The 13,212-nt window shown below is 60.0% G+C and overlaps 1 protein-coding gene across 2 annotated transcripts in view; it reads right to left on the bottom strand.

Moving 5' to 3' along the window:
* The window catches only part of EIPR1 (EARP complex and GARP complex interacting protein 1), a 122,205-nt gene that overhangs the window by 2,917 nt on the left and 106,076 nt on the right, over positions 1-13,212 (bottom strand). For both annotated transcript variants that reach the window (XR_012003260.1, XM_072767823.1), the window contains exons 6-7: positions 4,030-4,166; positions 1,008-1,175 (exon numbers count right to left, since the gene is read on the bottom strand). Coding sequence is in view for 1 of the 2 variants with exons in the window: in XM_072767823.1 (XP_072623924.1) it covers positions 1,008-1,175; positions 4,030-4,166 (305 nt within the window). In the remaining variant the exon portion in view is untranslated. The remainder of the gene's footprint in view (positions 1-1,007; positions 1,176-4,029; positions 4,167-13,212) is intronic.

Raw genomic sequence — 13,212 nt, 5'->3', positions numbered from 1 at the left:
CCAAACCCCAGGGCGACTTCCAGCACCAGCTGCTGCGGGGCCGGGGCGCGCTCTGGGTTTGGGCCATGGCACACGTTCCCAGGGAGCGCAGCGAGCTGAGCGGAGGCCTGGGGGGGGGGGGGGCGGGGGGCAGATGCCTCTCCTCGGGCTGCGGCAATCGCAGAAACCTACCGACTTGGGCAGAACCGTACCCTGGCAGGCCGGGTTTTTAAATGTCCCGATCCCAGAAACAACATGGTTTCTGGTAAGTAATTCAAAGAAATCAGGGACACAGACCCGAAGAAGTCACCCGTCCTGAGAGGTGCCCACCCTGGCCTGAGCAAGGGCTCCTGACGGTACTTCGGTTCCTACTCCTCTAGGACTTTCTTACACACACATGTGTTCACATGCACATAAGAACAGGGACGCACGCCCACGCACAAACCAGCATGCTCACGCCCTCACAAGCACACGTGCACACAGCCTGCACGTACACACACACACGTCTCACTGGGAAGAAAGCTAGTCTGTACGGGCACGCGGGTCTGGAGCAGACCCCTCACTAACTCAGCACCAAGTACCCGGCACATGGTAAACACGAAATAGCAAGGACGGCTCTCGGGCACCGCCCGCCCCCGCAGAGCTGTCCCCTCCCTCCTGCTCACGGCGTGGGTATCACGGCCCGACTTAACCCGTCCCCTACCGATGCGCATCAGGGCGCTCTCCAGGTCCCCAGCCTGGCAAGCAAAGCCTCCTGAACATCTGTGCACGCTGCGTGTGCACGTTAGAACTGGTACTATTTCAAGAGAACACAGAATGCAATGTTTTTTCTTCTTTTCCTATGTTTATAAATCATAAACATTCGGATTTGGGATTAGTGTTTCTTTAGGAAAAATAAAACTGGGTTGATTGAACGATTCACAGCAGCACAAACTAGGCTGGTCCGTGCCTTTCCAAATGGGAAAGGAATTAGCAAAATAAATTATAAGACCCCCCTACCCTGGACCAGCATGCAAAGAAGTCCGTACCAGTGGGAGTGCTCCTCCAGGGTCTTGACGGGCTCGGTGACGTTTCGGGTGTCCCAGAACTTGACCTTGCAGTCGTCCCCGCAGCTGGCTAGGTAGTACTGCTTGTTGGGGTTGAAGTCCAGGTCCCGCACCAGCTGCCCGTGGGCGTTCTCTATGCAGTATATCTGGCTGCGGGAGAGAGCGAGAGGCGTGCACAGGACGTGCAGCGGTCAGGACAACTCTACCCACGACTGGCCCAACTCCCGTTCCCCAGGGCACGCCGGCCTCAGGGACTGCAAGTTGGGCCACGGCCATGCAGGCTGGGGCTCCTGGGTCTGACGGTGGGTGCCGGGGGGGCCTGCTACCACCCGCCCCCGTGCCTCTCCCACGGCCCAGGCTTCTCCAGGAGCACACCTGTGATCCCTGCAAGCTGCAGAGGCAATGCTGCTTCATGGCTGTCACAGACGTGACTTGGCACTTCGAGAAGAGAGCAAGTCGGCGGGACTGTGACAGCCATGAGGACTGGGGACAGACTCGAGAGAGCTGACCGAGTTCTAGAACACGGAGAGAGGGAAGCAGAAGGTCGGTGGCAGGCCGGGAGTACAGTGCTGCTGGTGTCGGGAGACGTGGACAGAGGGAAGGAAGAAGACACTGGAAAAGCAATCAGAACCAACGACGGAGACGGCGTGTCATGGCTGGGCTGCCTTCACCCGTTCACGGCACCTCGCGGTGCCAACACTGGAGGCGCCTCCACCATGGCCCGGCGCAACACAGGAGATGCAGGGCGGTGTTAAAACCAGTCACACGGCTGCTTCGGGTGTGTGTGTGCGCCCATACGCACACAAGCACTCTGTACACATCTTCCATACACATGTACAAACAAGGCACACATACACACAAGCGTGTGCATCCACACCTGTGCACACACATGCACAGATGCACACACATCTGCACACATCTTACATACACGTATGTGCACACAAGGCACACATACACACAGACGTGTGCATCCATCCTGTGTACACACACGCACAGATGCACACACCAGTACACACACATACACACAGACGTGTGCATCCACACCTGGGCACGCCCTTGTGCACAAACAGGCACATATGCACAAGCGTACACACCTCCACACATCTTCCATACACACGTGCAAACACAAGGCACAGATACACACAAACGTGTGCATCCATCCTGTGCGCACACACAGATGCACAAGCACGCACATCTGCACACACCAGTACACACACATGCACACAGACACGTGTGCATCCACACCTGTGCACGTACTCATGTGCACACACAAGCACAGATGCACCAAAAGCACACATGCACACACACATGTGCGAATGGACCCAACGGAACCTTGACCTCCACAGCTCCAAGCTCAAAAGATGTACAATGAGAACATTCCATCAACTAGATCCTTCTGTTGTCAGAAAGCCAAAACCAGAGGGGCTGGGCACCCCGTGGGGCTGGACAGTGGCTGGACCTGAACGTCCCGCCCCCGGTCGGGAGGGGGCAAGGCCACGGCTGCCTGCACTGCTCCGTGCATTTCCTCCCCTGGTGTGGGCCCCCGGCCTGGTCTCCCCGGCTTCCGGGCGGTGGTGAGCCAGTGGGTGGCCCTGCTCCTTGTTATCAGTGTGCACATGTGACAGTCGTGCTGCGTGCAGCTGCTCTGCCCTCGAGGTGGGTAAACTCCCTTCCACCTTCTCCCACGCTGGACTCCTTGACCCCAAACCACTGCAACTCTTGAAACGGTTTTTATATCCTGCACCTTTCCAATACCCTAAAACTTCTTCCTAAAATAAGATACCCCAAACCTGAAGACCTGCCACATGAAACGGGCAGATGCATAAAACTACAGCCCCGCAGGCCCAGGGACACCGGGCGGACAGTCCCGCGAGCACGGAGCACCGCCCAAGGGTTTTCTGTGTGCCCTGGTGGCAGTGATTTTAACACGAAAGCACAACATGTTCCAGAAGCAACATTAAAAGCACCCTGGTTAAGTAAAAACCAAAGTGTCCTCAAAAGGAGAAATAACTGTCAGCAAGGGGTCATCCCGGACAGACCCAGGGGGAGCGGAGGTGCCACCGCCCAGAGCCACCTGTCATCTTTGTGTGCCATCTGCAGTGTCCTGTCTTTAGATATTGAAATTCCTCCCGTCCTTTAGAGAACAATGCAGAGGGAAAGATGGCCTCGGGACCACAGAAGCGGGTCTGCACCGGCACGTTCCTCGGGCTCGTCGCCCTCGGCTCTCAGCTCTGGGCTTCTGGCCGTGAAACCCCACACACACCCCTCAAGCAGACACACACACCCTGAGGAAGGAGCGACTGATTATTTATTAGCTGCTGAGTTTCCAGAGGGGCCGCAGACCTAAATTTAAAGTCGCCCCCCCCCCCCCGAAGGCAGTACACGTTACTTCGTGACGTCCGTCTCTGCAGCTCGGTGATAAATTACAGCGTGCTGAGGGGTAAACTGTATCTTAAGAACGATTGCACGGCTCCCGTTGCCATGGCAACAGATGTGCACACCATCACTCCTTTGCCTATCAAACCACACCTGGAACAGAAAAATCGCTCTTATTTGTTCCATTAGAACTGCTGGCTGCTGCGCATAATGACTTACATGACAAACTACGCTTACCCGAGAGGTGTGTATCTTAAAGGCACAGAATCGGTCACAGGCCAGTCCTCTAACTTAACCTGGGGGCTGCGCCTGGCCACCTGCGCTCGCCGATCACAGGGAGCGAGAGCCCGGCCGTCCCCCTCACTGCAAAGTGCCACCACTGAAGGGACAGCCACACGGAACAGTAAACCACCAGCTGACCAATGCCGTCCACCCCGGGGGTCTGCTGGCTCCGGCCGGGCCAGAGAAACGGAACGAGATGTGTGCCTTCCTGCCCAAAACCAGACCAACTGGGACACGCCAGGTGCCCCCAGATGCACCTGCCTCGGAACCGCCCCCTGAGGGATAGAGAGGGGCCGAGACGGGAGGCAGCGCCTGGGCCCGCCTGCAGCCCACGCCCATCACTGACCTCATGCTCCGCGTGTCCCACCCTCGGATGGTCGTGTCGTTCGCCGTGGCCACCTGGGTGCCAGTGTGGTGAGGGCTCCACCGTCCCGAGGTGAACTTCAGCTGTCCCTTCCCTTCCAGGGATGCCGAACTGGCCAGCTGGGAATTGGATGGTGTTTTGAGGGAAGAAGGAAAAAACAGTAATGTTTAAGAGGACATCCTATACTCACAGGATATTGTTGAAAATAATTACTGAAAATAATTAAGCAGCTCCGTCTTTGTTTCCTTCCCTTAAAAGGCAAAAATGTTAGAACCTTATTTGGAAAAAAAAACCTTAAAACTGAGTACAGCAAAAATAGAAAGCGTATTAATAGTGCCTGCCAGCGCTGAACGTGGCCTGCCAGGGTGTGCGCCCGGATCAGCTGACGCTCCGACCTGAAGGCAGCGCCACCCAACCACTCAGACACCTGGCTTCACCCAAAGGCACACAGGGCCGGCGGGGTGCCCTGCTCAGACGCTGCCCTCAGGACGCTGGCCTCCGGCTCCTTCCCCTGGGGGTCTGATAAGACCTCGTGAGACCCACTGGGGCCGTCTTGAGGCAGCACCGCCCTGTCCCGAGAGATGGGGGCTCCTGACGGCGAGCAGGGGGGAAGGGCCTCCTGCCCCTCGTGTCCTGCCCACGCGCCCACTGGCCCACGTGGCACTTTACGCACAAAGATACATCACAGTGGCCACATCGTTATTCCAATTCTGAGGCCGACTGCGCACGCCCCCTCTGAGGGCAGGGGGACGGTACAGGCCTTTGTCCGCAGCGCTGCCACGCATCCCCGCGGCGTCACCTCACTCAGGCTACCTTGAACACCAGCCTCATCCTTTGGGGCACTGGCAGGGCTGAGGGAGTCGGTGGGGACAGTGAGCATCCCCTGGGACCGGCCCGGGTCCTGCGGCCCATCTCAATGCTTTATTGGGGCCCCTGGAGCACAGGTCAGGGCGAGACCCCAGGCTGGAAGTGGGCAGGCCTGGGGCGGCCCCTAGACTCTGCGGGCAGTTCAAGGGGATTTGAGCTGAGCCTCAGGGAGAGAGCACCTGTTTCCTGTCCGGGGAGACCGGCCCTGGTAAGAAATGTGACAGAGAAGGATCCGTGAGATCGACTCCTCCAGGAGATCCCCTCATTCTAGGAAGCAGCGCGGCAATAGCCGCCCACCCGGTACACACTCCCCCGCCCCACACAGGAGGTGCTGCCCCTCTCTGCAAGGTTTCTTGGCTCAACATGTTCCAGAAAATCTTTCTCCAAAAAAACAGCATTTTCCTGCCTCACTGATGAGGCATATCAGGCAGACCATGAATCTCAGGGCCCCTCATGCCCTCGCTAAGCTCCTCCTGGCTGCACGGGGGCGAGAGGCCCGGGGTTCAGCAGCAGGAAAGAGGTGAGGTGTGTGACGACACGCCGCCGGCAGCCGAGCTGGCACGCCCTGGGGGTCTCCGAGCGGATGGCGCGAGGCGTGCCTTCCTGGGAATCGGAGGGGCCCTCCCAGGTGCCCACAGCCACCTGCTCCGGGGCCGCCCCCGCCCCCCACCTGACGAGTCCCAGGAAGTCAGGTGTGCCTCCTCGGAAAAGCAGGGGCCTTTGGTTTATACTTCACCCCAGTGAGGGACCCTGTTCTGCCCTCACATGAGCAAGTTCCACTTACTAATCCTGTCTCCACAGGAAGTTAAAGCGTCATTTCCGTCCCACGCAAGAAATGGGTACCGCGTCCCTGCTCACGGGGATGCGCGCTAGCGAGGGCGACAGCGCAAAGCAGAGGAGTGACTGGCCCTGCACTCTGGGGACCTGGGGGCCTGGCCAGGATCAGGTCACACCACTAGAGGGCACGGTGGCACCCAAGGAGCAGCTGACCCCACAGAGGCCTGGGGTGTGCCTGGGATGGGGAGAGTCAGAAACAGAAGGGACAGTGGCTGGGGACAGAGGCAGAGGCCAGGCGTGCCAACCTCTCATACCAGGGCCTCCCCAGGCCAACCGTAGCAGGGCCAAGGGAAAGCCGCTGGTGCCCAGGAGCACCAGGCCGAGTGGGTGCCATGAGTTCCTGGCAGGCCAGAGAGAGCCACCATGGGCATCAGCGTGGGGCAGGCCCAGAGGACAGGACCTGAGGCCAGCCCCACAGTGGCGACAAGAGCAGGGGGCAGAGGGGCCGTGGGAACAGCAAGGAGGCCTCCGGTGAGCTGGGACCTCAGGGTGTCTGGGGGAGAGGTCAGACGTGCACTGAGGACTCCAGCACCAGGGCCCCCACACCTCACTCCTGCACCCGTCCACACCCACTCGGAGCTTCTTGGGCACCCTCTGGACCGGTGTCCTCACGGTCCCCAGGCAGGGACAGGGGCACCCAGAGCTCTAGGGCATGACATGCCACAGCAGACACCCACACAAGGCCACACTGACCTTGAGACTCATGGCAGAATTCCTGGGGAGGGACGTGGCCTGGCTCAGCCTGTCCCATGTCACCACGACCAGTCGGGCAGGTGGGGTGACAAGAACACATGGACTGTGTGGTTACCGCACGCCGGGTCAGGACAGCGCACCATCCTGATGAAGGACATGGCTCTGCCCTCTTGCTCTCCGGACATCTCAGCGGCCCAGGCTCCGGGATCCGAGCGGAGCACAAGGCACATGGGTCTGTGGCAGGTGGTCCTGTGCGGAGCCCACGGGGACCCCGCAGGGCGCGCAGGCCACTGTGCCAGAACTGCCACCAGCAAGCCACAGGGGAGGACAGAGAACTGCCGGCAAGAGATTCACGACGGGGACCCGCGCCTGAGCCACACGAGGACGGTGTGCAGGAACAAGCAGGCAGGAGGCGAAGACGAACGGCCCCAAGAGCAGCGACGAGCACATGTTCCCGAGGAGCCCTGTGACCTCAGACGCTGAAAAGGGCTCTAGAACCATGTTAGAGACACGCAGTAAGCTCACACTTGGCGTTCACCGGCCGAACTCGTTTTCACCTCCACACACACAGCATCGCTAAGAAATATTTTCATGGTTCCCTGTAGGGAAAAAAATTAAGTCACACAAGAGTTCTATGGGTGCAATTTCACTTTTCTGAAGACGGCGTCAGGTCAGCGGGAACGTGAGAGGGTTGGACGCCTAATCTAACTAGTCAGCGCTCGGTGTTCTCGGTCGTCCGTTAAAGCAGCTGACTCATCATCAAACTCTTCAGAAAGGTGGAGACGTAGGCTGTGCCTTCAGAAGACACATCACGCGTGTTCGGTGGAGCGACTCTCCTGCGAGGCTGGCGAGGGGAAGCGCGACGTCGCCCTGAATGGGGAACACCTGTGCTCTTGGCGTTTATGTCACCCCCAACTCCCCCAGGACTCCCCTGGAGATGGGAGATCAGCAAACTGACCGGCGCTTCTGCCTCCAGAGCCCACCCCACAGAAAGTCTCCCGGACGCCAGCTCGTGGGCTATTCCAGGTTTCGGGAGCAAGTTGGTAACTCATCGATCCTCCGACCGACCAGCAGCCGGCTGCGCAGGCATCCGCAAGCACATGGAGGGCCCGGGCCACACTGAGTACGGCAGAGGGAGAGGCCGGCGGAGGGGGGGTGAGCCGGCCCCCATCACACCCACCTGCTGCACAGGTGTGCACGCTCCACAGGAGGTGCCACCACTGGTCATCAGCTACTCTGCGGCCCTGACCTGGCGGAGTCACTGCAGACATGCGATGTACGCACCGACAGCTGAGCTGCCGAGTACAGAGATTCACTAACTGCAAATAAACAGCAGCCAGCCTGGGCCAGGCCACGGGGAGCGCAGGCAGGGAAGGCAGCCCAGAGAAAACACAGCGGTCCAGCGGCAGCAGCCAGAGGAGGGTGTGGTGAGGTTGGGGGACCCAGGACGGGCTCTGGGGCTGCACAGGCTGTCAGTGAAGGACGGCAGTGAAGCATTTCTACAGACACCAGGCGGGGTGTCACATAACAGGAAGGTGAGGCGGTGCAGGCCGGGGCGGGCGGAGCTGGGATGGCCCTGGGACGGTCCGTGGCAGGTGGGTGGGCAGCACCCAGGTCCTCACGGCCTGCAGGACCCCTTCCTGGGTATCGGCCTCAGAGCAGCAGAGCCCTCCGTGCTGAGGGGCGTCCTGAGGTGACACTGTCTGAGGGGCTCCCCGTCCCACTGGCTTCGATGAGGCCGGCCACCATGATCAGGAGCCCACGTGCCGGGAGCCGAGGGGCCTCAGGTCTGCGGGCCAACGACGTCCTGCCACAACCTCGTCCTGAGCTTGGGGCAAGAAGACACCCCCAGTCGAGCCCTCGGATGAGCCCTGGCTGCTGACACCCGCACCACAGCCACAGGGGACACAGGAGGGCGCCTGGCTCCCAGGCCCCTGGCGTCCTCACGGGGACTGCCCTGACGAGGGACGAGGGGGCCATGGGGGCAGCCACCTTTGTGGTCCTCTGTTAGAGGGATAAGGGACACAAGCGCCAACCAGAGGTCAGGAGAGACCGCCAGTGAATCCCAGCTGACTCCACAACCAGGAAATCCAAGACCCGGAGAGGGTGGGCGGCTCGCCCGGGCCACACAGCCAGTGGGGCAGGAGCAGGACCCGCCTCCTGCTTCGACTCCTGGGCTCACTGCAGCGCATGATCTGCCTGGGCAGTGGCAGCCCCGTGCCCACCCAGAGGGAGACCGCGCCACCGCCGTTGAAGGCCTGCTTCGGGCAGCCGGCAGGGCGTGCGCACTAAGGTCAGGCAGCCGCATGACACGGAGGGAGGGATCAGCAAGAACTCCAGAGGGGGCACTGCACACCGTGACCTGGTTTTCAGCGTTGAAGAGAAATATCCGGTGCTTCCCAGCCCACGAGGAAGGACTACAGCCACCCCACGAACTTATCTGAAGGGAGCGAACTAACAGCAAGTATGAACTCTAACCAACAGAATGCTGCTCCTCCCGGTCACGAGCCGCAGACGTGGGCGTACGGCTTCTGAAGACCAAAGCGGCGCTACCTGCACCCAAGACCCGGGCTGACAATGGTGCCAGCGGGCAGAGGAACGCAGCAGAGAGGTGCGCGCTGCCCACCACCACCGACAGCGGAGCAGCAGCTGGGCAGTCAGGAGGGCGGCGATGGGGAGCAAGAGCAGGCACGGCTCTCAGGGCGCGGGAGACACGACGCAGCCACCCAGGCAAGCGGCACAGCCTGTGGGGGCCACGCTCACACGACGGCTGTGGCCGCTGCCCGAGCCCCTGTGCCCCGCCGGGCTCTGCACACCCACGAGCTCTGCCCTCCTGGGCCCTGGACGTGGGGATGCGGCCGGCCTCTCTCAGGCTGGAAATCCCAGCCCCAGCTTTGACCATGACGACTGCCCGGAGCCAGAGCCCCTGCGCGGCTTCCCAGGGACCTGACCAGTGACCCAGTCCCTTTGAGCCTGGCTTCCCTCCTGCAACGCGCTCGTGAGGTGGAGCTCATCAAGAACCCGCCCTGTGGGGCCAAGTGCCCTCCCAGTACCGGGAGCCCTGGTCTGTGCTCGGGGTCCACGGAAGGCATGGGGCGTGTCGTCCGGGGCGCAGGGCAAGGCACGAGCATTGATGGCGCGGTGGTGGGAGTGGATTCAGCAGCACAGCACAGCCCATCGCTGCCCTCGGCTGCGGAACAGAAAGGAGAAGCGCCACCTGACGGGGGTCGGGGCCGGCCGGGGCAGGACCCTGGCTGCCGGGGCGTGTGTGGACAGGCACCCGGGCCATGGGGGTGGGCGTTCCCGGCTCCTGAGTGTGGCCCCAGGAAAGCCTAGCAGGTCCCCCGCCCCCCGGAGACTCGGTTCCCCCAGAGGAAGTGTTCCAGGCTCCACAGAGCTGGCCTCCTGGAAGCCAGAGCCTTCCTGTCCTTACAAAACGCACACAGGGCATCAGGTGCCAGCCCTGGTGAGAGAATTTGAGGTCATTTTACATTTATTATTAGCTTATTTCCAACTGGACTCTACTTGTAGGAAGAACAGAACGAAAAGGGCTTTGCCCCCTTTGCTGCCCCAGAGCCTAAGCTCTGCAGAGGAAGACGTGTCCTGTGCCCGTGACTGCGGCCTGACATCAGCGCCACACTTGAAACGGGAAAGGTCGTGAGGCAGATTTAAATTTTTTGACCAAGCTGGAGGAGAATATAGCCAACACCTGGTCACGCCACTTAGACGCCGGTGATCTGCTGGAGAGAGATCTAATTATAGCGGATCTCTGGCACGGGGGAAATTCTCTTATGAAAAAGAACAAAGGAGAAGAACTTGGAAGCGCTGCCACGATGACAGCACCTGTGTCCGTCCCGTGTCGGGTGTGACCCTCCCCTCTGGGGGAAGGTTTCATTAGGAAGCGCACAGGGGTCGCTGTCTGGTGCCTCAGGTTCTCCCCTCTGGACCTCGGGCCTTTGCGCTGGGATCCTGTTGACCTGACCCTCATTCCTCTCTGTCCGCGCAGTCCCTCCCTCCACTGCTGGCTTCCTCCCTCCACCCACTCGTCTGCCCGTCCGTCCAACGGGCACTGAGACGCTGTCCTACTTTATGGATGCGGAATCCGGTCCTGACTTTCCAGATGAGGACACAGAGGTGTGGACACGCCACTCGTCCAAGGTCACCTGGGAGTGAATGGCAGGAACGGGACCTGATGTCGAGGCTTGGAAGGCTGCCTGGACTCCTGCCACGGAGCCGCGGCGTTCAGCTTCCCCCCCGGCCCTGGGACCGCTGTGGCTGCCTTCACCACAGCCGCCAGCCCATGCCTGTCCCAGCCTGTCACGGCAAAGCCCGCAAGCTGAAATGAAATCACCTCTGTGCTGTGGGCCCCAACACTGGAAGATGTTCGAACCCTGGAAGGCCGAGGCCGTGTGTCCACGTTCAGAGCCCGGCCCCACCGAGGGGCACGTATCACGCCTCCGCGGCGGCTGCGTCCCCTTAAACTCACCGAGTTTGCCAAACGCACTGTTCACTCTCGTGCACTGCTGCTAGAAGGAAGCCTTGGAGAGCTTGAGAAGTGCATGTCTGCCAGACACCAACGCCAGCCTGCTCTGTGCGGGGTGACTTTTTCCAAGATCTAATGGAAGACGATTCCTGTTGTCTCTGATTTGTGTAAAGTCAAAAGCTGTATGTAGCTCTTATGCTACGTTGAGATACGCAACTTAGGAAACAACATACTCTGTATTTTCTTGAAAATCACTTTTTTTTTTTAAATAACTATCCTGAAGCATCAACTCCAGTGGCTGCTGTCCGAAACCCAGGGCTCGAGGGGTTCTCTTTACTGTCAGCGAGGCAGCAGTGCTCAACTATTTGGAAGTTCTTTTTATGAGACTCACCAGAAAGCCAGCTTTCAGAGTTTTAACCTGTTTTCTGTGGACCAGTTTCACAAAGCTTGGTCAACCATCCTATTTACTAGGTTCAGCTCCAAATAAATGCTGACTGTTTGCAACACTCCCATGCACCCTCACAGACCAAACGTGGCTGGTGGTGAACACAGGCCGGGGCCGAGGCTCGGGCCAGCGACGCACAGCACACACCTGCGGGGCCACAGCAGCCCTTCGCACGGCAGGGGAGCGCGGTCAGGGTGCAGCCCCGAATCTGTTCCTGCGACCGTGCCGCCTCCAGGACGTCCCCTGGGCCTTTGGGCCTAACTTTTTCTCAGCTGTCAAGCAAGGGCTTCGAGTTCTGTGACACCGAGATCTGGTCCTTACGTGGATTGCTTTACATCAGCGAGGGACCAAGGTCTGTCAGCGACCGGCTGAGCTCCGTCACAGCTGCGAAGGCACAGTGTGGGTGCCTGGGGCTCCACGCATCCCCTTGCCGTGTCCTCAACGCTGGCATCTGCACGTGCTGAGTGAGCACATGCACGTGGACATGGCCCACACGCCCCAGACGGGGAAAGAGCGGCCACGTCAGCGAAGATCGCGGACATCAGGTGAGGTCAGGGAGGACGAGCCCGGCCCGGCGGGCCCATTGAGTGCAGCAAACGTCCCCTCTGGTGGGGATGCTGGGGGGGCGGGGGCGGGATGCGCAGGTGAGGCGGGGTCGTCTCTGCTCCCTTCTTTCGATTTTGCCATGAACCAGTTAAACTGCTCTAAATAATAAAGTCTATTTAAAAAAAGATGAAAACCTTTCAGCAGGCGAGAGGCCTTGCTGAGCAGACGGGACAGGGAGAAGGGGACACTCGCGTGGGGTGGAGCGACCACGTCCATGTGACACTCACGCCAGCGCCACAACAGGCCCCCCAGCCCCGGGCAGGAGAACAGGTTCCCAGGGGCCGGCCAGCCGTGGCCTCCCCGTTGCTGGGCACTAGGCAGGCATCCGGATCCAGCCCTTCGTCCCAGGCCGCCAGACTAAGCACAGAGATACGCGAGTGAGCGAGCCTCCTTCTCCCGTCGGGGCCACGTGTGGAGACAGCAGGCCGGGCGTGAGGCGTGGTCACCGTGTGGCAGGTGACAACCAGGCTCCCAGGAGGGAGGCGACACGGGGCCAGCCCTGCATCCGCCCAGCCTCCCCCACCCCACCCCGGTCCCCAAGAACAAACGCATGTTTTCTATTTCAGGCACAGCGGACGTGCCCTGAGCTGCCACCGCTAGCTCCTCCCCCGTATGTGCAGCCCTTGCCATAGGTTTTAAACCTCAGACTGGAATATTTCTGAAAGAACGCCGCGTCCTTACAGCCCACTCCGCTCCTTCTGAGAAGCGTTCCTGAACGCCGGTACTGCGGGCAGGTGCGCCCCGGGTTCATCCTTGAGAAGCCCCCACCCTGACGCGCGGCCAGAAGGAGGAGGACAGCCGACTCTCAAGGCACCCATCTTCCTTTTGCTCTGCTGCCCGCTGCACCTGGAAAGCTATTTATTTCCACAGCTACTGAGAGCTGCTGGGCCCCAGAGATGGATGAGCACACTCCAAAACAGCGAGGCATCCCCTCTGCCTTCATCGGGGCCGGGACCCCACGCAACCTCCCCCTGCAGACCTCCCCTGGGCTCTGCTAATGATTATAAATGGCAAAGAACCTCCGATTTAATTGCAAAAGGTAATGATGCAGCGAGCATAAGATTAGATTCACCACAGAAGGCAATATCCTCCAACAATAAAAAAAAAAAAAAAAAAAACGGAGGAGCTGGGTGTGAAGATGGCCGGAATCGATAGGAAGGTTTCGGTATTAAATACCACGGCAGAGGGTCGCAAAGTGGTATTGACAGAAGTGCTGACGGCAGATAAAAACGAA

The sequence above is a fragment of the Vulpes vulpes genome, chromosome 8 (genome assembly GCF_048418805.1).
Source record: "Vulpes vulpes isolate BD-2025 chromosome 8, VulVul3, whole genome shotgun sequence".
NCBI classification, from domain to species: domain Eukaryota; kingdom Metazoa; phylum Chordata; class Mammalia; order Carnivora; family Canidae; genus Vulpes; species Vulpes vulpes.
The sequence above is the reverse complement of the archived record's forward strand: the minus strand, read 5'-3'. Positions and strand labels throughout refer to the sequence as shown.